Source organism: Zonotrichia albicollis, chromosome 6 (genome assembly GCF_047830755.1).
Source record: "Zonotrichia albicollis isolate bZonAlb1 chromosome 6, bZonAlb1.hap1, whole genome shotgun sequence".
In the NCBI taxonomy this organism is placed as follows: Eukaryota; Metazoa; Chordata; class Aves; order Passeriformes; family Passerellidae; genus Zonotrichia; species Zonotrichia albicollis.
Genome location: NC_133824.1, coordinates 56,331,511 through 56,356,279, shown reverse-complemented (window position 1 = coordinate 56,356,279; position 24,769 = coordinate 56,331,511). Strand labels below are relative to the sequence as shown.

The 24,769-nt window shown below is 41.2% G+C and overlaps 1 protein-coding gene across 8 annotated transcripts in view; it reads left to right on the top strand.

The window, feature by feature from the left end:
• The window catches only part of NELL1 (neural EGFL like 1), a 273,376-nt gene that overhangs the window by 6,221 nt on the left and 242,386 nt on the right, over positions 1-24,769 (top strand). For all 8 annotated transcript variants that reach the window (XM_074543909.1, XM_074543905.1, XM_074543908.1 and 5 more), the window contains exon 3: positions 18,990-19,140. In XM_074543909.1, coding sequence (XP_074400010.1) covers positions 18,990-19,140 — 151 coding nt within the window. The remainder of the gene's footprint in view (positions 1-18,989; positions 19,141-24,769) is intronic.

Sequence of the window (24,769 nt, the reverse complement as noted above, 5' to 3'; positions counted from 1 at the left end):
CACTCAGCTTTGAGTTTTATCTTGCCATACAGTAAAACCAGCTTAGAACTTGGAGTGTATGCGAGATTGCTATGTCTAAAATAGAAGTAATACTTTGTTCCACAGAGATCCACAAAAAACCCTGGTCCAACATTGTGAAAAACGCCAATCGCTTATTCTTAAAATTTTAAAAGTTTAATAGTCATAAAATGGTTATAAAAATAGTAATATAATTAGAGTAATACTAATTTGGACAATTTGAATCAGGACAATATGAGACAATAAAAAGAAAGCGTTATGGGTGGTCCAGGTGCCTTTTCTGGGCAGCACGAGCCCGAAAAAGGACCCATGTTAACAGAGGATTGACCCTTCAAAACAATAATAACATGTTGCAAATTCATACACCTCATCCATGATGCATAAATTCCATTCAAACACAGAATTCTGTCTGGGCAGTGTCAACTTCTTCCTCTGAATCCTGACAGCGCCTTTAAGGCAGGAAGAAGTTAATTTCTTCTGATAAGGGAGCAATAAATTCCCTTTCTCTGAAAGATTCAAGTGTCCTGTGGCTGCTATCTCAGTGCGAGTCCTTTCTTTAAAAAAGTATCCTACGTAGTATAGTTTCTATTTTAACATTTTTTATAACCTAAAACTATATTTGCCACATTACTTAAGAGAATTAACACAGTGTTACTTCCTAACACAACACGTATAATATCCATTTCAATATTTGCCAAAAGCCAATCATAAAATACATGCATTTTTCACAAACATGACACTCCCAGAGGAGAGAAGGCCTGGAAGTTAGCACTGAGTTTCAAAATGACTGTATCCTCTTGGAGCAGCTGTTCCAGGCGGAAGGTGGGGTGCTTTCAGCACAGCTCTGCTCTGCTCAGCCCTCACCACATTTTCACAGTGGCAGTTCTGCCTGCCACCTCTGACAGCATGTATGGGGGCTCTGAGCTTACAGAAAAGCTCCCTGTGGAACATTTTCTGTCTTGTGAGATGAATTTGCTGAAATGGCTCTACTGGAGCTGTTCAAACTGAGAGCGTTCTTCTGTGTGTTCCAACAAGTTTGCATCTTGGAGGTAGAGAAATGGTAATTGTTTTCCCCAGTCCAGACAGTTTTGTGTCCAGGGTAAGTCCAGGAAAATAAGGAATGTTCTCCTAAGCAATTACTTTTTTGTGAATTAAACTGTTTGAAAGAGAAAGCTCTGTAAGTTTTGAGCATTCTTGAAATGAAAAAGGGGGATGATATGAAGGTATACACAAAAAAAGGGGAAAATATTATTTTTAATTTGACTTTTCATCAGTGATAGCTCTCTTATGGTAAATGACATACTGTTTGTTACAGAGTTTCTGGGGAGTGATGTCATGATTTAATTTATCTTAGAGAAGATGCAGAAAGGATTTTCTTTAAAGAGTTGGTGATTTCAGTCAGAGACCATCCCAGTAAAGCTGGTGGAGTATTCTGATTTTTTAATAATATTGGTGTGAACAGCCAAACCTCAGATTTCTGAGCGAAACAGATTTATAGGCTAAGAAACAAATCCAGCTCTGTTGCAAATTGTGTGACAGCGTGGTAGAACCAAAGTGGCAATTGAGAGATGTGGGTTGCCTTTGGGCAAGCAAATCTGTTCCTAATTCAGAAAAGCATAGAAACCTATAATTAAGTGTAGTCATCTGAGTTGTCCTGCTGGGCATGGGCTTTGATTGTTAGAGTATTTCAGCTGGATTTTTGATTGATCAGTTCCATTATTTGAATTTTTCAGTTCCATTCTCTGTGAAAGGGGGATGAGGAAGTAAAAAACCAGAGCAGTGTAAGTGCTGACAATGTGCATTAGAGGAAATGTAGATGTATAACTCATAATTGCAATTCTGCAAACAGTCTGATTCTTAAGATCCATGACGTTCTGGTGTCTTAATTATTTGTCTTTTATTAACTTTCACCCACAAACATGGGAGAGGATGCCTTTGTGGGCAGATGATTTGCTCTAGCATGGAGGGGCACAGGAGGGTGAGTGGAGATTGTTGATGGGTGCTTTTGGGGAATGGGGCACCCAAGACACTGATGTCTGACCCACATCTTCAGCTAGGAGGCCAGGGGAGTCAAGGAAATGGTTGTGGGGCTGGGTGGAAAATCTGTGTCAAAGAAATATACTGAAAATAGGAACTTTTCACCTAATAATGTGCCTTACAATGACATCTGACAAACATGGACTGTAAGACATCTACAAATGGTGTCTTACAGGCATGAGAAATGAACAGGATCAGCGCAGGATTATACTGTAAACTGCAGATAATACAATTAATGCAAATAATAAATACTGTAAATAGTGCATTAAGGAACCCTGAGCTCCCTTGCTGGGGCTCAGTCCTGTTCTCTGTTTCAGATAGCAGAAAACAGGGCTTGTCCTGACTTTGGCTTACCGGGATCTTGAATTCAGTGGCACAGGAAAGCTCTGATGATAACTGAGGCTAAAATAAGGCAAAACTGGTCATCCTGTTTCTAGGTAGACTGAGAGCAGTTTTTAGCCTAGCTGTTTAAGATGTGATTACTTGAACCAGTCTGACTTTTGTTCCATGCTCAGTTTGTGTTGTGGAAATAAGATTTTATTCCTTTTATAACCTGTCAGCTATGCCTATTTCTTTTTAATTCTTCCTGCAACATCTCTTTGGATTTAACAGAGACTTAAAACCTTTATTTACGAAACAGTTCCCTCCCAGCCCTGAAAGTTTATTAAGGCTTTGCTGTTTCCTTTACTGGCAATCTGGCACTATTTTTCAACTTAGCCTTTAAATTAGGAATGGTGTTTTACTACGTGTGCTATGTTTAGCGCTCAGCAAAAGAAACCACTGAGTACACTTCAAAGTCTGGAGATGTGCAGTGCTGTGTTCTTGGCCATTTCTTGCCTTGTGTTACACAGGCCCTGGATATAAGAGAAACACCTGGCCTGGAGCTGCTGCAGCAGGGTTCAGTCATGCTCCTTATTCCCACCTTGTAGCAGACACTGCTGACTGCTTTTCTGTGCACTCGTGGCTCCTACAGCAAAGGTGAAAGAATAACAAGTGTCTTACAGCGTAGAGAAAGGCAATGCTTTTGTGAGAAAAAGAGTGAAGCTCATTGAGTTCCTGGGAAAAAAGGAGTGTCCTGCTTCAGGCCAAAAGAGAGATCAAAGCTGCGCTTCCAAGGCGGGTGGAGGTGAGTCCCAGGAGACCCTTGAGCTTCCAGAAGAAGTGCACTCCTCTCTGTTGGTGTTTTCCTTCAGTGTTTCACAAATCCTGGCTTTTTTTAGACTAATTCCTCACTTAGAGAGTAGAAGTGTTTCCAGATTCCACTCCAGGAATTTCAGTCAGGTTTTGCAGCGCTGAACTGAAAGAGGTTTGAACGCTGGCCAACTTTGCCATGTTTTAGGCTAGTGGATAAGAACAACTGCCTAAATTGATCTTGTCATCAGGAGTATAGAGGGGGAATGGGATAAGCATACACCCCTTTTTGTCAGGAACAAAATACCTCTGCCTCTGGTGAGACAGTGTTCAGGAAATGCTTCTTGTGCCCTGGCAATGTGTCTGGGGCAGCAGCTCAGCACTGAGCTGTGCTCACTGAATTCCAGGGCCAGGTGATGGCTGCTGCCTTTGTCCAGCTGTGCTGTGTCACAGACATCCTTTATGGAAAATCCTTTCCTTAGGATTTTTCCTTCTGAGAAACTGAGAGGCCTCAGGAACAAAATGTGAACATTGAGTATTGCTGCTGTGGAATGCAACAGGTGCATCTGTGATTGGTCTCATGTGGTTGTTTCTAATTAATGGCCAATCACAGTCAGCTGGCTCGGACTCTGTCTGAGCCACAAACCTTTGTTATTTTCTTCCTTTCTGTTCTTAGCTTAGCCAGCCTTCTGATGAAACCTTTTCTTCTATTCTTTTAGCATAGTTTTAATGTAATATATATCATAAAATAATAAATCAGCCATGGAGTCAGATCCTCGTGTCTTCCCTCATCCTGGGACCCCCTGTGAGCACAGTCACAGTGCTGAGCTTCTCACCCTCAGCCTGGGTGCCATGGCCAAGGTTTTAATGCTCTCCAGATGTTGAACTCTGTTGTGGCAGCGTGATGTGCAAGGAGTGTGAGCTGCAGAGCTCAGAACAGAGCCAGGGGCTGGGTGAGAGGGAGCAGAGAGCAGCTCGGGGAGGAAACATGTCATTGCTCTTACTGCAGACCTCCCACCTCCTGCCCCAGTGAGCAGGAGAGATAAACTTTCATTTTGGAATTGGGGTGTCAGTCCCTCTTTACGTGAGATAATGAGACAAGAGTCATTGCTTTTTGTGGGATCTCCTCTGCTACCTTTATAGCAAATATTAAATCTCAGCAGTATTGTTTTTACAGAGCAGAAACCTCACAGCAGCAGAAAAATTACAAAGGCACAGCATGGTGGCTGGAAATCTTAGTTCTGCCTTCCGGTGTCACGGGAGAGAGCAGCTCTGGTAGCTTTCCCATGGTGGTGTATCCAAACATGCCCTCTGGTGGGAACACCAGGGTTCTTGGGCAGCCCCTCCTTCACCTGCTTTGGGACACTTGGCAAAGCAGCTGATGACCCTTGTTGGAAAGGAATGGCTATTTTTATTAAATTTTTTTTTTCACCAGGTATTGCCCACTGTCACTTGGGTTTGTTCTGTGCAGCTGCCCCCCTCCAGCTGGATGAGATTTTTTTTTTTTTTCCCTTTTAAAGTGCATTTTGCCTGAGGTGCTGCTGGCCTGGGCATGGGGCAGGCCAGAACCAGCAGTGTGTCCCCTCACAGAGCTGTCCTGCAGCTCACCAGAGCTTTATCTCTGTGGAAACCCTGCAAGCTCCTTGAACCTGTGAGCTTTCATTTCATTTTTTAAAGGTCAGAGTGAGGTATTTTGCCATTGATGTGCCACTGTGTAGCCCTGCTCTGCTTCCTGTAGGGGTGTGTAAATTTGGGGTTTTACCCCATGTTGCCTGTCCTAGGCTTCAAGTGATGGTGGGCAATACCTGGTGAAAAAAAAAATAAAATTCCTTTCCAGCAGTGCAAGGGTCATGAGTTCATGGAGAGGCAGCTGCCATCAGATAGAAAACCTCTTTATTTGTCAGTAAAAACACCTTAAGGTGTGGGTCAGCCTCTTGCCCCATCCTGTGGTAACATTCAGGTGTGGTAGCATTCTGTGCTGCTTTATTTGGGCTGTTCCTCTTGGCTATCCCTTCTGAGAAAACCTCTCATCTGGGCGTTGCAGAATTGGTGCTTTACCCTTCTGAGAGTCCCCATCTCCCCTGGGCATTGCAGAATTGGTGCTTTACCCTTCTGAGAGTCCCCCTCTCCCCTGGGCATTGCAGAATTGGTGCTTTACCCTTCTGAGAGTCCCCATCTCCCCTGGGCATGGCAGAATTGGTGCTTTACCCTTCTGAGAGTCCCCCTCTCTCCTGGGCATGGCAGAATTGGTGCTTTACCCTTCTGAGAGTCCCCATCTCCCCTGGGCATTGCAGAATTGGTGCTTTACCCTTCTGAGAGTCCCCCTCTCATCTGGGCATGGCAGAATTGGTGCTTTACCCTTCTGAGAGTCCCCATCTCCCATGGGCATTGCAGAATTGGTGCTTTACCCTTGTCTAGGTGTAAAATCTATCCAACATATTGATATGAAGGTATAGCTTGTGAATAATTTCAGAGTTTCTCCTTCAGTATTCTCTTGTTTAAAACACCCCTGCCCCCTGCTTCCAAGCAAGTGTAGACTAAAATAGAAACCTAGTCACATTATACAACAGTGACCAATTTCTACTTTTACCTTTTTTCCCCTCCCCATCCTGAATGCTGTCATGCTGCTTTCTGTTCCTTGACATTTTTTGGATTTCCCATCATGTCTGTCATGATTAGGAGAGAGTTCTGAGCACATATTGCCTCTGTCCTTGGCAGTTATTTTTGCTTTCCTGGGAGACAATAATTGTGCTGCTTATCTATCTTCATTTGCCACGATGGGAAGTGCAGAGGGGAGGTGGGATAAGTACTTCTGTAGTGTGCTAAAAGCCTTGAATGCTTCTGGCAACCTGTTGACAAAGTCCTGTCATGAAGATAAGCAGAAAAGGAAGAAAAGCCCTTTACTCTTGAATGGGCTGAGAGGGGATGCAGAAATTAGTTTCTGATACTGCTAGTAAGGGTGTTGTACACCATGTAGTGCTTACAGTGAAAGTAACTCGGATAAAAGCAGGACTAACAGTTTGAGTTTCTTGTATCCTCATCAAAATAAGAACACGACAGAAACTCTTTTTCATGCAAAGATTTTGGCAAATGGATACTCTTCAGTCATACCGTCCTGTAATTAGCTCCTTGTTTATTAAACATTGATCAGATGCTGCATTTAGAGAGGGCACAACTGGAGCACTTGTAGGGCACTGCCGAACTTGAAGTGCAGAGGATGGGAAAAGCACTGCTCAGGAATTGGATTCTTACTGTAGACAGTGAAACAAAGCGGCCTGTTATTGTGTATTTTGACCCCAAGGGTGGTGATATCTTGAACTTTAAACCAGTTTTAGTAGAAACTTGTTAATAACTGAGCAAAATATTTACATTCGGCCTACTTGATTACATTACTTCTAAACACAGCTACATCTTTTGCCTAAAAGGAAGTGGTGTTATTTGAAATTACTTGCACGGGTTTTCTTTTTAAGACTGTGTACCTTAAAGAGGTACACAAAGGCATTTACAGCCAGAGCTAATGAATGGACCATTTCCTGTGATGAAAAATCCTGCTGTCTATCAAGAATAAAGATTAGATGCTACTTGAGGCCTCAACCTATGCCAAATTCTAGAACAAACCTGCCACCTGTGGTGCAGGTGTATAAGTGGTACACAAGGGGGAACATTTTTTTCTGTTATTTTTTCATTTTCACCACATCAATGGCATGAAGTATTCATGTCATACTGTGCTGGTTTTATGGTGTTATATCATGTGATTGTCTTGCCTTTTTTGCCTATTGAAAGATACAGGGTGCATTAGGTTTTTATTTTTTTAATAGAAAGGGCAAAAATTTATTTTGGTACCTGATGCCCACTCCAGCATGGGATGATGTCCTTAGTTACACCTGCATATCTGCTAAAATAGCATGGTTGGTCCTGTAATTCTGATGACAGGGATCTGGGAATCACTCTTTTAGAGCAGTAAGTACAGCAGCTCAGAATTGGGTTTGCTTCCTAAAAGCCTCTCATTGCAGTTTTTCTGTCCCCCATCCTCCCTCCTTTGTGGTAACATTTCTTAAATTGCAGTGGAGCTTGCTGAGGGTCCCCTGTACTGTAAATAGGATGAATTTTACAGGATCAGTGCAGCTGCAGGGGCTGTTTCAGAGCCTGCCTTCCCTGGCACATACAGGTGACTCCTCCTCTGAAGCTGTGAGGTTTCCATTTGGCATCTGTGGGAACAGGCACTCCCAGAGGGGATAAATTTGTGTTGTAAAGCTCAGTTCTGTATTGTGTAGCTCCCTTCTTTTACATCTTAATTTTCATTTTTAAAGAACTTTTTGTGAACTGGAATGTAACATAAATATATACAGAACATAAAGATCTTTTTAGAGAGAAACAGATACAAAAACTGGATCTTGCAGTTCAAATGCTTGTTGCTTCTAAGATGGACTGGCTACAGATGACATTCATATCTGCCTCTCTTTCTCTCTCTGTACTTCGGCTCATTGTGAATAATTCTGAAATTTTAAAGCCTCTTCCTGGGGACTGGGGAAAATAAAGCCAAGATGTGTGGGAGGAGAGTGGGATTTGTGTGTGCATGTGTCATGATTTTTCGTGGTCTGTGGAGGTCTCCACAGATGCTCATCGTGCTGTTTGGAAAGCCAAGCAGCACAGCCTTAAAACATGACATTTGTAGAATAATTTGATAAATGCTGATGATTTGGAAACCTCATGTGTTGCCTTTATCCCAACCTTCCTTTTCAGGGAACGTACTGACAAGCTGTGGTAGGAGGACACTGCAGTGTTAGTTACAGTGATCTTGTTTGGGAAATGGTGGAAGAAATTTAGGTTTCCTTCAATGGAACTAATTATGGAGCCAGAAAAAAAAGAGTTTTGCTCATATTTCTCCCATCTTTAAGTCATGTCCTCTGCTTTAGCTTTTTGTTCTCAGGTACTGGCATTGCTTTTAATGTTTTCTGTTGTCTTGAATGGCAGCTTTCAGATGGGATTTTCTGCCCACCTTGCCTCGTGCCATCCTAATCGCTCCCAAATGTGATCATTAAAAATAAAAGTAAACATTATTGCTGGTGTTACTGCTGAAGGCAAGAAATGCAGAAGGGGAGGGACACGAGGCAGATCTATTTAAATAAAAGCTTATTTTCAGAAACAAAGGCTTATGGAGAAAAGGGAGTTCTTAGTACCCCAATCACGTTTCCTGTTACGGATGAACCCACAGCAATGGATGCTATCAAAGTTGTCATATTTTATTCATGAGTTGTGGTATGCTTGGGTGAAATAAGAAAAGCAATGGTCCAAATCATAATTATGGTGTAAAAAGATAAAACAGTTATTATTGTGACTTTTTAAAAGAAATTATGAAATCTCTCAAATCATGTAAAACTCCTGGAGAATGACTAAGTATGTTAGTTATTTATGGGTCTTTGTTGTGGGTGTTGTGAAACATTTCACCAATGGCGTTTATATTTATTTTGGGAGAAAATATAAATGTGTGCCTGTGTATGTTCCAAGAAACAAAGACATCTAGAATATTGAATATAAACATAAAGAGGCTGACAGCAGAAATTATCCTTCAGTAGAGAAGGGCTCTCACAAATGTATTATGCCTCATGTTATTATCATGCAGTTAATAAATAAAACAGACACCCAGGATTTAATTTGCTTTAGCAATAACATGGAAGTGATTTTTTTTCCTCGGGGTAAGAAAACAAAAGGGAGAATTAGTTCATGAAACATGTGTTGTTTAATGCTTGTATAAATCATTTATAGAGTGTAGAAAACCCCTGAAATCATAACTTTTTAGCAATACATGACCTATGCTTTAAAAGTAATTAAAAAACTGTTTAGACTGTCAAGTCTTTGAGAGTTTGTGAACCAAGAGAGCACTCCAGCAAATGCTTGCTTCGAACTCCAAGGATAATTTCATTGCTTTTAGTTGTATTACTCATGTGATAAAATGACTGGAAATTAAAACCTGTGTGTGGGGGTACCCAGGTCTGTTAGTTGCATTAGGATAGTGTAACCTCTCTCCACAGTGAAGAAACAAAGTCAGATTTCTGCTTAGCTGAAACTTCCCTTTTAATGCACTATTTCAAGTAGTATTTTGATTTACACATTTAAGAGTGCAGGTTTTCACCAGGGAGGCAAATTCTAATTTCTGTATGGCTTTGCTGATGTTAGACTGGGATTTTCAACAAAGTCAGAGTAACTTAGCATTCTGCTTGTTTCCTGCTCCTGTGGAAGCTGGATCTTAAAATTTTGTTGAAATGGGTTATTTGTTGACTGTATCTGTTAAATTCATAGTAAACTTAGGAATCATAAAGCACTTCGGAAGTACTTTTGGTTTTTTTTTCGTAAATACTGTTGCCATAAATTATGACTAGTATTTATTATTACCTGGAAGAAAGAAGAGTGCTAAATGAGAAATCAGAATTATTACCTACCGTTAAAAAAATGTAAGTGGATCAGTCTCTCTCTTCTATTAAGCTTATATTTTATTTCTGGATTACATTACAAACACACATGCAGTTATAATGGGAGGAAATAGGACCAAACCTACAATTAACAGTTTTTTGCAAAACTTATCCCCTGTGTCTGATTTTTTTGTTCTAGGGGCTTCTCACCTTCTGGTACCACCTTAAGTTTCCTTTAAACAAAGCAGAATGTATTTTGTTAAGTTTTGGTATATATTTTCATTTTTTTTAAAGTGATCTCTATTATTTTTGTGTGACTTCAAGCATATTTGCAAATGCTTTCTAGAAGGGGAGGAAAAAATTGTTTAGCTTGCTTTTGCATGAAGCCATATTTTTGAGTGGCTCATTACTTGTGTGTGACATTAGTATTTAATATAATCTTGAAATAGGTCCCTGGAGTGGCCAGTATTCCTCCAGCAAAATGGATAGCACCCTGGGAATGGTTCTCGGCAATTCATGAATTTTCCCAGTGTTGCCACTGGCTCTGTTCAGTGTTGCTGGTGTAAGTCCACGTTCTTTTTGTTAAAATGCTATTTTCCAGATTGGCAAAGAGCAATCTGTACAGGAACAGTAACCTGATAACCTTATCTAATGTAGGTAAACAGTGGAAAAGTTGATACAATCAGCGACTCCTGAACTAATTAACTGACAACACATGTAATTTGATTAACTCACATGATTTAAGAGCAGATTATGTGCTTTTAGTGATAGTGAACTTCTGGAGCATTTCAACGAAGCGTTTAATTTAAGGGATCAACCATTTGTAAACAGTCTTGATTTCAGCATGAATCCCTTGAGGAAGGAACGGAGCCTTCTTGAGAAGACGAGCTCAGCAGCTGCCTAAAATACTTGAGATAAGGTTCAAGTGGCTGCCTTGAGCAGCAGGTGCCGTGCAGCCTCAGCACAGGGGTGGCTGGTGCTGACAGCAGCAGAGCTGCTCCACGGCCCTTGGCTGCCTGCAGGTGTCTGGTGTTGGGCCGTGGCAGCCGCCTGGGGTGTGACAGTGCCAGCCACCAGCTGGGCTTCCAGTGGAGCAGGCTGTGCTTCTCCTCGTGCTGCTGGAGGGCTTCCCGTGCTCTCCTTCCAGTGCTTCCCGTGCTCTCCTTCCAGAACTTCCCTTGCTCTCCTTCCTGTGCTCTCCTTCCCGTGCTCTCCTTCCCGTGCTTCCCTTGCTCTCCTTCCTGTGCTTCCCTTGCTCTCCTTCCTGTGCTTCCCTTGCTCTCCTTCCAGTGCTCTCCTTCCTGTGCTTCCCTTGCTCTCCTTCCCTTGCTCTCTTTCCTGAGCTTCCCGTGCTCTCCTTCCCGTGCTCTCCTTCCAGAGCTTCCCTTGCTCTCCTTCCCGTGCTTTCCTTGTTCTCCTTCCAGAGCTTCCAGTGCTCTCTTTCCCGAGCTTCCCTTGCTCTCCTTCCAGTGCTCTCCTTCCCTTGCTCTCCTTCCAGAGCTTCCCTTGCTCTCCTTCCAGTGCTCTCCTTCCCTTGCTCTCCTTCCAGAGCTTCCCTTGCTCTCCTTCCCGTGCTTTCCTTGTTCTCCTTCCCGTGCTTCCCTTGCTCTCCTTCCCGTGCTTTCCTTGTTCTCCTTCCAGAGCTTCCAGTGCTCTCCTTCCAGAGCTTCCCTTGCTCTCCTTCCCGTGCTCTCCTTCCAGAGCTTCCCTTGCTTTTTCTGCCCGTGTGTGTGGAAAAGCCAAGGAGGAAGCCCTGGAGGGAGGAGACCCATGTGAATTTTCTCTATACAGGCTTTGCCACTGTGCTTGCCCAGCCATGTCAGGCACTTTTAGCTGGCTGCTGTCGCTGTGATGTTTTATGAAAATCCTTTCACTAGGACTTTTCTCCTGAGAAGCCTCAGAAAAGAAATGTAAACAATAACTATCTGATGGCTGTGGAATGTGGTCTGGAGGTTGCTCACCAACAGGTGCATCTTTGATTGGTTCCATGTGAATTGGTTTTACTTGATGACCAATCCCAGTCCAGCTGTGTCAGGACTCTGGTCAGTCACAGGTTTTTTATTACCATTCCTTTCTAGCCTTCTGATGTCTCCTTTCTCTTTCTTTAGTATAGTTTAATATATAATTTTCTTTTAATATAATATATATAGAAAAAAAATATATATATATATAATATTAAGCCTTCTGAAACAGGGAGTCAAGATTCTCATCTCTCTCCTCATCCTGGGCACCCTCAAACACCAGCACAGGCTGGGGGTGCAGAAGCACTGGGGGCTGCCTTCACTCTTGGCAAATGTTCATTTCCAGCTCTTGTAGAGTGCTCTGCTCTGCTCCTTCCAGAGCACTCAGCTGCCAGGTGCAGTTTGAAACACTGATAAAGCAAACAAAGGACTTAAGACTCTCTGACATCTACTTAATTAGCATGAGTGTGGTCACTCGAGCTGGTGCTCAAGTCAAGGCAATTTTCAACAAGTGAAGAGTCTGATACTAAGCCACTAAATCAGCTAAATTAGTGGTTGAGGAGAAACTATGATTTGTTAAGTATTCTCTGATTTCAGTGACTCAAAATTCTCTTGCTCCTGGCAACTGGAGTTTTAGGGCTGGGTTTGCACTGGCTTACTGAAAGGATTTTTATTTATAGATACATATAATTTTAAATGCTAGGTGAATTTTGTTAGGAGAGACCTATTTGTAAACTAGTTTACAAACATGTATATCAACATGACAGCAATAAATGAGCACGTATAGCCAGGGGTAGTTTTGCATGATGCAAAAGCAGAGTTTACATTGAATAACACTGTTTCCCCACCTTCTCTAGTGGAACTGCTTTTGCTGTATAGTCATGGGAACTTACCTTTGTGACACTAGCTGTTCACCCTGGTAATTGCTCCATCCTCTAATTTAATGAAAACCCATTAAACCGAAACAATAATTAAAATGAGACATCATCTCTGTAGGAGGCTTGCATATTAAAATCACCAAGCATTTCACTGCAGACGGATCTTATTCTTGAGAAACACTGTTTGAAGCAACACGTAAAAAGTGATTTACAATGAATAATCATAATTTAGGAAGCTGTGCTGTTGAACATGATTTCCTACTGTTTATTACTGACTCTGAGTGGAGCTAGCAAGGCAAAAACATTTACAGTGTCTTTTCATGGTGGCGAGAATGCTCAGAAGCAGAGACGTGCTTATGAGAATACATCATGCCCTCTTTGGTCCCCCCTGGTAGCAGAGTTTTTCAGAGAAGGGGGTGATGTTTTGACCTCTCTCTTTTGGGTTGCTGGCAGGTGAAGCCTTCTATTTTCCTAGCACATCAAGAGAAATTTCTGTGAATTTATCCCCATAGGTCAAACCAACCGACTGGTAGCTACCTACATTTTGCCCTTGGTAGGTAGGCAGGCTTAAGTACCTGAAGCATTTCTCTGCTTGGCAGTGAAATGATTCTTTTGTGGAGATGATCCCCATAATTAGTGTAATCATCCTTCTGGGGATTTTCGCATCTCTTTGTGGCCTGTGGGGACTGAGGCGTGGTTTTAGAAGGGTGGAAGTGAGTGGGAATGGGCATTTATCACTAGTGTTTTGCACTGTTGGTGTTGTGGGGTTTTTTTGTGTTTTTTTTTCTTTTTTCTTTTTTTTTTTTTTTTTTTAACCAGTTCTTCAAAAGATGTTTTGTGAGACCGGTGTGCTGGAAGGGGCTTGGTGCCCTGGATCCCACTTGACTCAGAGGCTTTGGTGAAGCACCTGCTTCAGTGAACAAGAATGTTTTTGTGATGCTGTCGTGTGTTTTCATCCTCAGCAACTGTTAGGAGCTGCCTACACTGAGTGTTGCTAGTTTTGGATCATCCTTCTAATCTTAGCTTCATTTTGTAAAGCTGGTGACTTAAGAAAAAGTAGGGCACTGGCATGATTTTCTGTTTGTTTTGTTTTTTTAAATACAGTTTTAATTTTATTTGGTTTTGCCCATAGCAAGGTAAAAGCAAAAAAACCTGTAATATTCAATTCTTTAATTGGTATAGCTTAAATCTGGATTCTCTGCTGTTGCAGGATTAATTTCCACTTGCTTGTCCAGAGTGACTGTTCAGTGGTTCTAATGAAAGCATGTTGAAGCAAATAGCTTTAAAAATGATTGAAGTTCCCAATAAAGCAATGTGTTCTGCAGTATGTTCTCTGCCAAGGGAAGTAAAAGGTATTCAAGCAGGCTAGTGAATGATAAAATGTACCTATTGCTTTAGAAAATGAGTTGATTCAGAACTGAATTTTAGTATATTTCCACTAATGGAAGCATCTATTAAAGAAAAATTATTCCCCAGATGGATTGGGATATGGCTTTTAACAACGGGTGCACATTTCTCATCACTTAAAATTCCATCCCAAATGGTCATGTATTTCCCTTTGTGCTGTGGATTGTTGTCACTGTCAAAGGAGGCTTGGCAAGACCTTTGCTTTCTTTCCTAGCATTGTCCTTTTCCTTCTCCAGCTCATTTTGTCTCCTTCTGTGTGGTGGTGATTTTATTACACTTAATGGAGCTGATGCCAACTCTGAATTTCTCCTAACTGGGGCTTCTGATGTGTTCAGGGTTACAAATGGCAGAAGCCTGAGGTTCACTTTTGAGTTACTAGAGAGGGTGATGCACAGAGTGTTGAATCCACACACAAAGATGTGACTTGAGGGTCTAAATCAGGTGGGGTAAGGGCTGATTCTGATCCTGAGTTATTGTGAAGTCAGCCAATCACTTGTTTTTAGAATTTTAAAAGTTTAATAGTAATAAAATGGTTATAAAAATAGTAATATAATTAGAGTAATAATAATTTGGACAGTTTGAATCAGGACAATATGAGACAATAGAGACACTTACTGATGGTTCAGGTACCTTTTATGGGCAGGACAAGCCCGAAAAAGGCCCCACGTTAACAGAGATTAACCCTTAAAAACAACAGCCTGTTGCATATTCATACACCTCATCCATGATGCATAAATTCCATTCAAACACAGGATTCTGTCTGGGCAGTGTCAGCTCCTTCCTCTGAATCCTGACAGTGCCTTTGAGGTGGGAAGAAGTTCATTTCTCTTGATAATGGGGAAGTAAATTCTCTTTCTCTGAAAGATTCAGGTGTTCTGTGGCTGCTATCTCAGTGCGAGTCCTTTCTTTAAAAAAAGTATCCTACATAGCATAGTTTCTATTTTAACAATTTTTATAACCTAAAACTATATTTAACACACTACTTAAGAGCGTTAATACAGCATTACTTTATAACACAACACATATAATATCCATTTCAATATTTGCCAAAAGCCAATCATAAAATACATGCATTTTTCACATTGTTGTGCCTAATTCCATTTGGCATTTAGGGTTAGTGTGCACTGAAGTGTCTGAATGGTTTGTATGAGTGAGGTAAAGCCTGGCCCCAGAGCAGCATTGCCATTCCTTTGGTTTTATGGGAAAGTGAAAACACCCCTAAATTTGAGACTTCTTTTGAAGGTGCTGATGGTGAGTGCTGTGAGTAGCTCCAGTGTGGGTGAAATCTCTGTGTGTGGCTCAGGGTGTGTGCTGTGGGTGCTGAGCCCCTGTGGCAGGGCAGCCCTGGCTGCTGGTTCCTCTTGGAGCTCCTTTTGGCTTGGCGGGGCTGAATGGGCTCTCAGGGGACAGGGCATCCAGGACAGGGCAAGGTGGCATGTTGTCAGTGCAAGGATTCCATTTGCCACAGTTTTGTACCTCCGTGATGTTTCTGGTGGGCAGCTCCTCCAGGCACTGACTCTGCCTTGTAGGGGCCAACTGACTCCAGTTCCCTCAACCAACCAATCTGCTACAGCTATAGCTGTGGCCTGTTAACATCAGGCCGGCTCCTAATCCTCAATAATTAGCTCAACTGCAAGTCTTTAGGAGGTAAATGACATTTAACACTTCCTTTATTTACTTATGCTCTGTCCCCCTACAGTGGCATCGCTGGTGGTGGGGGAGATGGTGCCAGGGAGGGGACCTTTGTCTGTTCTGGCAAACCGGACCTTTGGTTTGTGTTTGGCGCTTCTTCCTTGGACCCACAGCTTAAGAATTAAAATCAAGCTACACATATGCTCTCTCTGACAGAGGTGTGTCGTGTGCCTTTGTTCTGCTGAAGGTAGAAAGGTGCCTTTACTTGATGCTCTGAGATGATTTCTGTCTCTTGGACTTGCAAATATGCTTGCTTTCTTTCTTTGATTAATTTCAGAAACACCCTGGTATGTTTTAAAAAACCCTCCAGACAGTCACTATTTCAAATTAAGGAAATATAATCACATAGAAGGGCATATGAAAGTCGTAGCTGTGTTTGTTTATTTATTTTGCTGAGATTGCATTATCATTCAAGCATGAAGCGATGTTTCACTGAAGATTGCTGTATAAACCTATATTGTTCTGTATTATGTAGGAAATATGACATTTCATTACAAGCAGACAGTTATTTTTATGGAGAGCATAAAAAGTATTTTACCTTTCAGGCACCTGTGGTGAGGGGGTGTGTGTATTCTCATTTTTTTTTTCTATTTTTTTTTTATTTTGAAGTGTGAAAATCTACCTGAAAATGGAAGACTCTTATTCTAAATGGGCTGTACTCCCAGCTCATTTGTATGGTGTTTTCTGCAGAAATCAAGCAGAACACAAACCCAGTGTTCCTGGGGATGCTGTGTGTGAGGGCAGGTGCTGCTGTGGGGGCTGTGCCATGGGACAGGACATGGACAATGCAGTGTTGGCCTCAAAACCTCTCCTTCCCACTCCTGGGGTTCCAGCTGCAAGGCCAGGCTGTGCTCAGCTCCAGAATCCCAGACTGTGTGCCTGGGATTTTATATATATATATAAAAAAAAATCTATCTGTCTAATATATATATCTATATAAATATCTATATATATAGTGTATACAGTGTATATGTGTATACATATATATAGTATCTATACTATATATATAGTGTATATATATAGTGTATATATATTACATATATATGCACACACTATAGTTAGATGTATGTTAATTTTCTAAAAGCTTGGTTATGTAATTCCCTTTGTACCAATTACACTGGCACAGTGTTGCAAGCACTTTGTAAATACCATTTGTTACTCAGTGGTTTCCACCCAACACTCTGGAATCTTACTGATTTTAATCAGCAGAGAATGAATATCAGGGTTTCATGTGGTTTTGGTATACTCTTATTTATGAAGAGGTGGTAGAGAATAGCAAAATGTTTCCAAGTGTTTCGAACTGGAATAGTCAGTGCGCTGATGAACCATGGATGATTCTGAGCAAGGAGCCCTATATTTTTGTATAAAACTTGATGGATGGGTGGTGGGATGTGGGCCTTCCTATAATGAGAAACTGTTGTACTTTGCAAGGCTTGACTGAAGTTTAAACATGTATGTTCCACTGACAGCACTGCCTGTGAGAGGCAGATTCTTTCATGTGAAAGAATTTTTGAAAGCTTTGTTAAGTCATATTTTATTTCTGGTAACTGTAACACCTTTAAGGAAAAAAAAGAGTAAGATATGAAGGTTTTTAACCTTCAAACAATGATAGTAATCTTAATCTGTCAGGTCTTGGACATTTTACCTCTGAGTCTTGTGCCTTGGAACGCAGTACCAGTGTGTTGTCTGTTTCTGTAGATAGCACACTGGATATTGGTGAATTTATGGGTCTGTGGGAGACATAGTTTTGTATCTCTTGTATCAGCTTTTTAAAAAGAAACTGCATGATATTTATGACCAGTAATAACACCTGCTAGGTGAAGATAATGATGCAGATAGAAAAAGCTAATAGATAAAGACAAAATCTGGTGTTCTGTGCTGGATTGTTTTTTCTTCTGTTCCACTATAGGATGGCAGTGGAGATGATTTCTGCTCCTGGAAGTTTTATCCTCTGCCCTGGTAAAAGTGGCACTGGACAGACAAATAGTTTGTTGCTGTAAAGTGGGCACTATATATTTATTTATCAGGGGAATTTGGGCCTGTAGCAAAGATTTTTAAATGATGCCTGGTGGTTTTGGATGTCTAACTGGTGCTTTCACCAGTGAGCCTTTCAGAGTCCTAGTCTGGGGGTGCACGCTCCTTTGGAGGGCTTTAGGCTGTACAGGACAAATGGAGACACCCAATTGCCAAACATGCTTGAATGCTTTTTCCTTGGAGTTTGGTTTCAGTCCATGGCATTCCCCCAGTAGTGGTGTGTTTGAGGCTTTACGTTGTTTTCCAAGCCGGTCTCTCTCCTCTCTGTCTGCAAAGCCTCATTTACCGACACAATGGAGCCTTTTTAAAGTGTTGGGGATTTTTTTTCCCCTTCTGCAGTGAAATTCTGAATTGTAATTTTCATCGCTCCTTTGTGTGTTACATCATGCATGCTGGGCTGGATTCTCAGCATTCAGTGGAGTTTCTCTGGTTTTCTACCAGCTGAGACTTTGTGCCAGCATTTTGGCTTCACAGTAAAACCTTTGGAAAGCAAGCACACTGGGTTTCTAATTGGTTATGGCATCCAGGAACTGCAAGTGGCTCAGGTCTTGCAAAAATGTGAAAAAAGCCCAGCATGAGAGAGCTGGCAATGGACAGGAAGGTGAAATGCCATGATTTCTCTGCTTTGTCATGAATTGTGTTTTGTAATGATGATGCATAGTGAGTAAAAGGATGAGTTAAAGATGAATGTGGTGGGGGATGATGCATTTGAATCTCAGAAGATGAGCTGTGAGAAGGTGTGATGCTGCTTGGCCATCGTCAGGACTAGCGAGGCTGGAATGTTTCTGCATCTGCCTGGTCAGGCTGTAGTTCAATAAATATTGTATGAGCTGTCATACTTTGCTTGTTTAAAGTGAGAAATCCCTGAAACAGCCGTGGATTGCAAGCGTGTCTTGTATTTATTTCCCAGGCAGGAGCACAGCCATATAGCATTATTAGCAATAATACATCTCTGCCTTACACCGTGCAAGGACACATTTCCTGTGATGTACGAGGGAGAGGTGGTAACAGTCGCTGGTGAAAACTGAAATTGGAGCTTGCTGAATTGTGTTGGGAGAGGCAGTGCCTGAGATCTCAAATTTAGGGCCCTGTTTATCTGACTGCAGCACACCTTATTTACAGCAACTTAATCTGCTCGCAGCAGACACAAATGGCTCAGCATCCCGTCAAAAAATCCATCAGAAAATCAGTAGCTGACCAGTTGTGAACTTGTCAAATTGACAAGTGGACCTGCTGACAGAGATGGCATTTGGGTTTTTTCATTGGAAAAATTGCAGTGGTGCACCATGGCGGATGACTCTCAAAAATAAAAAATATTGGTGTGAAAATGAAAAATGTAATCTGAATCTTTCTGACTTAGCATTTTTACTAGACTGTTATCTCCCTTTTTTTTTGTTTCCTTTTAAAAATAAAATTCTTAGATACAGAAAGAGAAATCCACGCAGCACCCCACGTGAGTGAGAAGTTAATGCAGCTCTTCCAGAACAGAAGTGAGTTCACATTTCTGGCCACTCTGCAACAAAAGGCATCGACTTCTGGAGTTATATTGTCCATCCGAGAGTTGGAGCACAGGTAAGAGCAATTTGTTTCTCTCTCTTGCAGCAGCAACGTAAAAGATTCTGAATGCCCAGTGCTCTGTTTGGACAATGTGTTGAAATGGTAGATGTAAAATCTAACGTGCAAGTTAGAGCCTTTCTTCACAGTTTGCAATTTGCTACTTTTTTCTAGTTCTTTTTTTTTTTTTTTTTTTTTTTTTTGTTCTAGGAGGAATCCATTATTTATGTATCCCAATCTGTAAAATAACTTAAACAGAAAGATCAAAGCCAATGTAGTGTAGATGCAATGCACTTTGGAAGTTACAAACCTTGTAATGCAATTTTCCTGACTAGTTTATTATATGTGCTTTGGAGTTTGCTTTTTCATAAAAGTTAAACTTGCACTTTTCTTGCTTCACTATGTTTTATTACATTATAAAAGAATACATTTTCTTTGAGAGTCAGTAGCTGAGCTATTAAGCAATTAAGCTTCTTGTGCTTCCATGCAATACTGTGTATCTTTTCTTCCCAACATAAATACATTATGTTCCTATTTCATGTATGTCTTTTCCCCCTGCCCTTTTTTTTTGTTTCTGGTTGTCAGTGTAGGAGGAAAAAGAGGTCTCTTTGATTATCTGTTTTAGTGGTAGACATCAGTTTGTGGCAAAAAAAAGGTGTACTTTGTATTACGGTTCATAATGCAATTCCAATGATGTTGTGATGTTTCAGAGTGTGTGCTGCATCAAACAGTCTGCTATTTGTAATTTTGTGAATGCTTTTTTGGTAATTTCTTTGGTCTTGAAGGACTTTTATGTCTGGTCTGATGCATAAAACACTAGTGCTGGTCTTTTCTGTTGTAATTCAAGTAATGGGCCATTCTTTGGTTGCTCCCATTTCAAAGCTAATACCAGTTATTCTGCAGCACTTCTATTAAAAAAGTCCTCCTGGTATTTGTCTTAATCATGTACTTGATACTCAGTTGTTACCCCAGTTGGCCTTTTTGTTGAGAAAGGAGGAGGAGTGACTTAATCATGGCCAATTGTCAGCGGTGCCTTTTGCTAGTGCAGCAGCAGAGATGTCCAGACAAGGCTCCCCAGTTAAGTGAAGGAGTTTGCTGTACTTTTCTGTCACCTCTACTTTCTTATTGCTCTTTCTCTTACTTTATTTCTTTTTACAATTTCCAGGCCACTGTCTCAGTCTAGAAGAATATTGTTTTACATTAGAGAGGGATCCCTCCCTCCATCTCTTCCTGTTCTCCTTCTCTTACTCTGTCATTCCATTTGCATTACTTTTCAATTTCTCCAAGCTTTTTCAGGCCTTTAGAAGTCATGGTTAACAGGATCAGTTTGCCATGTCAAGAGTTTGTTTATTATTTATTTGAGAAAGAGGACGTTGAGGACAGCCATGGAACAGAAAAATGCTATCACATGCCTGCACTTAGCAAAATCCAAGGTCAAACTAGACAGGCAGTGGTGATTATACAATGCAAGCACATGGATTTTTAGATATGGCATCTACTGAATGCAGCTCCTTGAGCCCTCTATCTTGACAGGCAGAGGCTCGTGGGGAGATGTGCTCTGCAGGAGTAATCTTGGTTGAGCAAAATACACTGCTGTTGTCCTCTCTGGTGCTGAGGTTATCTGTAATATTTAAAATTATGATATCTGCTTAAAAATACATAGAGTTGAAGGATTGCCTGCTGGTCTCAGTTGAACCTTTGTAGCTCTGTGTAGTGACAGGAAGTTTCAGTCTCTGTGATTCCATGCAGGAGTCAGAACAGGCATGTCTGGTGCTGCTCCTGACTGCTTTTACTTCAGGTGGGTTTACTGTGGCTGTCCTTCTGTTTTGGACTCCCTGTTTATCCCTTGGAGCCATTGTTTGTTTGTTGGGTTACTGCTCAGACCTTGGGAGGGATCCTGCTTCAGAGCCCAGATCTGTGATGACAGAAATTAATAAGGTGGATGACAATGGAGAAAGTATTTTTTAACATGGATGAGAAGCAGAGAACAAAGATTTGGGGCACTGCTGAAGAGCACCATGCTTACATTAGATCAATGTAATAGCAGAACTTTCAGGTTGATAATTTTTGATGTTTCTCTAACAGCTCCACCCACTCCATAGCTTTGCATGGGAGCTGAAGAGGGGGCAGACATGTCACAGGGCAAACCCTTTATTAATTGTTGCTTCTGATAATTATCATGGTTCTGTTCTTGATGGCATCAATTTTTTTGGTCAATCTTTTTCAATTTTCCCCATGTCCATGAAAAGAGACACTGCAAAGAGGACAATAAAGAGTATCTTTATTTCATCAGGAGCAAGATGTGTGGGAACAAGTGTAAGAGTGCAGTTGTTCCCTAGCCAGTATAGTTTTTGACTATGGAAAACCCAAGAACTCTTCTCAATTTCTTTTCTTTGTGCAAAATATGTGATATTGTAGTTAAAGGCTTGCTTTTTTTAACAGCATACCAAAAGTGGCCAAATTAAAAGTGCAAGCCTTCAGCAACAAGTGACAAAAAGAAGCTCTGTTAGCTGTGGGGTTCATATCTCTATGGAAAATGTCTTTTTTTGTTGTACACAGATTTAATAGATGAGAAATAGGTGTTATTCCCAGCACTGAAAAGGTGTGTGTATATATTCTGTTTTTTGATGTAGTGGAGATGATTGGCCTAAGGTAGTAAGGCATAGAATGCCTGGTTTAAATTTCATTTCTTCAGTAAGTTTTAGCAGATTTTTATTTTCCAATAGAATGGAGCTCTTAAACTGAAGATAATAAAATAAGATTAATACAACTTTTCTTGAAGTCGGTAATTTAGATATACTATTTTGTTATTCTAAGTGGATATTTCGTAGCAATTAGAGGTTTGCTGTTAATTTGAATCATCATTTGATGGACAGGACAATGATAATAATGCATCTTTGTTAGCATTTTGTTGGATCAGTTTAATGATGATAAAGACTTTGTGTTCATGCTTAAAATGTATTACAGTAAAACTTGGAGAATCGAAATCTTAATTAATGCAGAGAAATTCTAATTGGAGAGTCTGATAATTTGTGCAGTCTGTGTGTATAGTAATGTGGAATATAGTGGTAAATCTGAGGATTATGTTTTCCTTCCTAAATTAGAGGTAATACAAATAATATAGAATGGACAGACATGTTACTTGGGGATGCAGAAGGTGGAAACTGTTTTGATCAGTGAATTCTGCTAGCCAGTTCTTCCCAGATGAGCTTTGTGAGCTATTTTGCTCCCAACCTTTGACTCTTTAGACCACCAAAACACTTAGAAAAGGCCATCAAGATATTTAAAATGCCAGCCACAATGAATTCCTCGTTTCAACAGTGATTTAATAGAGTTTCACCTGAAGCTGTGTCTGCCTGCTCCTTAGCTGCTCTGGCCTTGCATGGTCCAGAGCCCAAGAGCATAAATTAGATGGAGTCAGCATTGCCTGTCAGCTGTTTAATCTCTCTTGATGGTTCTTCTCCACCACTGGCCAAGATCAGCATCTGGAGGAATATGCCAAGGATGTTCAGGGTCCCATATGTCATTCTTTCTGAAGAGTGTTTCACAATGGGAGAGCTCACTATGACAGAACAAATGGCTAAGTCCTAAGATGATTGTTTCAAAGATTTTTTTACAGAAAGCATTAAAAACTTTTTTCCTAAATTTTCCTTCCCCCCTCCCCCCCCACCTACCTTTTTAATATGCTTGTAACCTCTAGGTCTAGGACTTTAACTTTAGAAACCTGATGCCATGCCAAATATCTGGAAACCTGTAAGCTGATTGTACTGCTACAGTGAAATGGATTTAGAGCCCAAAATCTGCCCCTTCACTATGTAGCAGCAAGCTGTGTCGATGTAAATATTCAGGAGGAGTCCGCTAAATGTGTCAGGCTCACAGTGAGGCTTTCATTCCTTGTTGGTCAGTTTTGGGTGGGGAGGTGAAGTAGGATGAGACTCCAGTTGGATATTTCCCCTAGGTGACACCATGGATGGCTCCTGAGGCTGTTCAGGAGCAAATAGAAAGCTGTGTGCTCACAAATAACAGCTGGAGGGCTACCAGGCCATTCTGTGTTTAATTAAAAACACAAAGGAGTAATAAGCTGGTTAAATTATTCACTGAAACCTCACTGATGAAGAGAAGCCTCTGCAAGTGACTTCTGACCCTAGTAGGAAACCTGAAAAATTGAATTTACTCCCTGCTATGTTTTAGATTATTCTCTGCAAGATGGGTATTTGCATATTGGATTCCAAGATGCCCAGGATTCAGAAAGGGAAGGAAAAACTCTGCAGATGTATCCATTAACCTTTTTCTTTTAGGGTAAAGGGCACATCTTAATGAATATTTATATGTGGAGTTGCTAAACTGGAAAGCTGTAAAGAGAATAGGTGAAGACTGAGCCTTACTTGCACTCCTCTGAATGAGGTGATGTGAAATATGTGAGGCATTTACATGTTTTCCTTCTCAGAAGGTCTTTAGAGATGCAAATGCAAATAGAATTGTGCTCACCTGCTTCTGTTCTTGGGGTTAAAGTACCTGAAAGGGTAAAGTGAGGAAGAACTGTTCTATAAATCTTCCACTGATTTAAGCATTGTGAGAGAGGAGTTATTACTGGAGGAGTTACCTTCCATCCTGTGGCTTCCTGCTGAGAGCAGGTGTTTTATGGACACCAGGCTGACAATTGTTGTCTCTCTGAAGCATTAACATGCTGCTCATAACCAGCTGTTGAGCACATCCATTGGACCATGCTGGCAATTGGGGGAGAATGGCTGACAGTTTGAAACTCTTTAAGCCCGAATTTGGACAGTGCAGAAATGTTATGGTCAGCCAGGAGCAGGACGTGTGGGTCCCCCAGGAGCCTCACACAACATGCTGAGTTATTCTCTTTGATTGTTTTATGGCCCTCTGATACAGGAAAAGAACCAGAATGTCTCAAACTTATACTAAACACAACTTTCTGAAACCTGTCTGCTGAGTTTGGGCTGCTGGTTTGGAATGTTCACTCCCCTGGTTAATAAGACAGTCTGCACCATGTTATTAATGTTCCTTTGCGTGGTTGATGGTGGTCTGGTGACATGTCTGTTTTTTGGGGTTTTATTTGCAGTTTTTATTTGCAGTTTTATGTGCAGTTTTTAAACGATGCCTGTGTGCTCCCTTCACTCCAGACATTGTTTCCAGAAAGGGAAGGGGTGGCAGTGCCTGCCCTGATGGATGCTGGCTGTGAAAGGCTGCCGGAGCTCTGGCAGTGGGCAGGGAAGGTGGAGGCCCCCTGGGACTGAGGGCATCAGGGACTGGACATCAGGAGAGGGCAAAGGAAAAGATTTTCTTTTTTTTTTCCTCAGAGAGTCCAGGAGAGAGAAATGTGTTTGTTGTCTGTTACCCAGTGTGCAACAAGTCAATAGTTACACGCTTGAGAGAGACATCTGTGCCCGTGCTCACAGGGGTCTTATGTTGAGGGAAGAGATGAGCATCTGACCCCATGTTTCAGAAGGCTGAATTATTATTTTATGATATATATTACATTACAACTATACTAAAAGAATAGGAGAAAAGGTTTCTTCTCAGAAGGCTAGCTAAGCTAAGAATGGAAAGGAATGATAACAAAGCTCCTGTCTCAGAGTCCTAGCCAGCTGACTGTGATTGGCCATTAATTAGAAACAACCACATG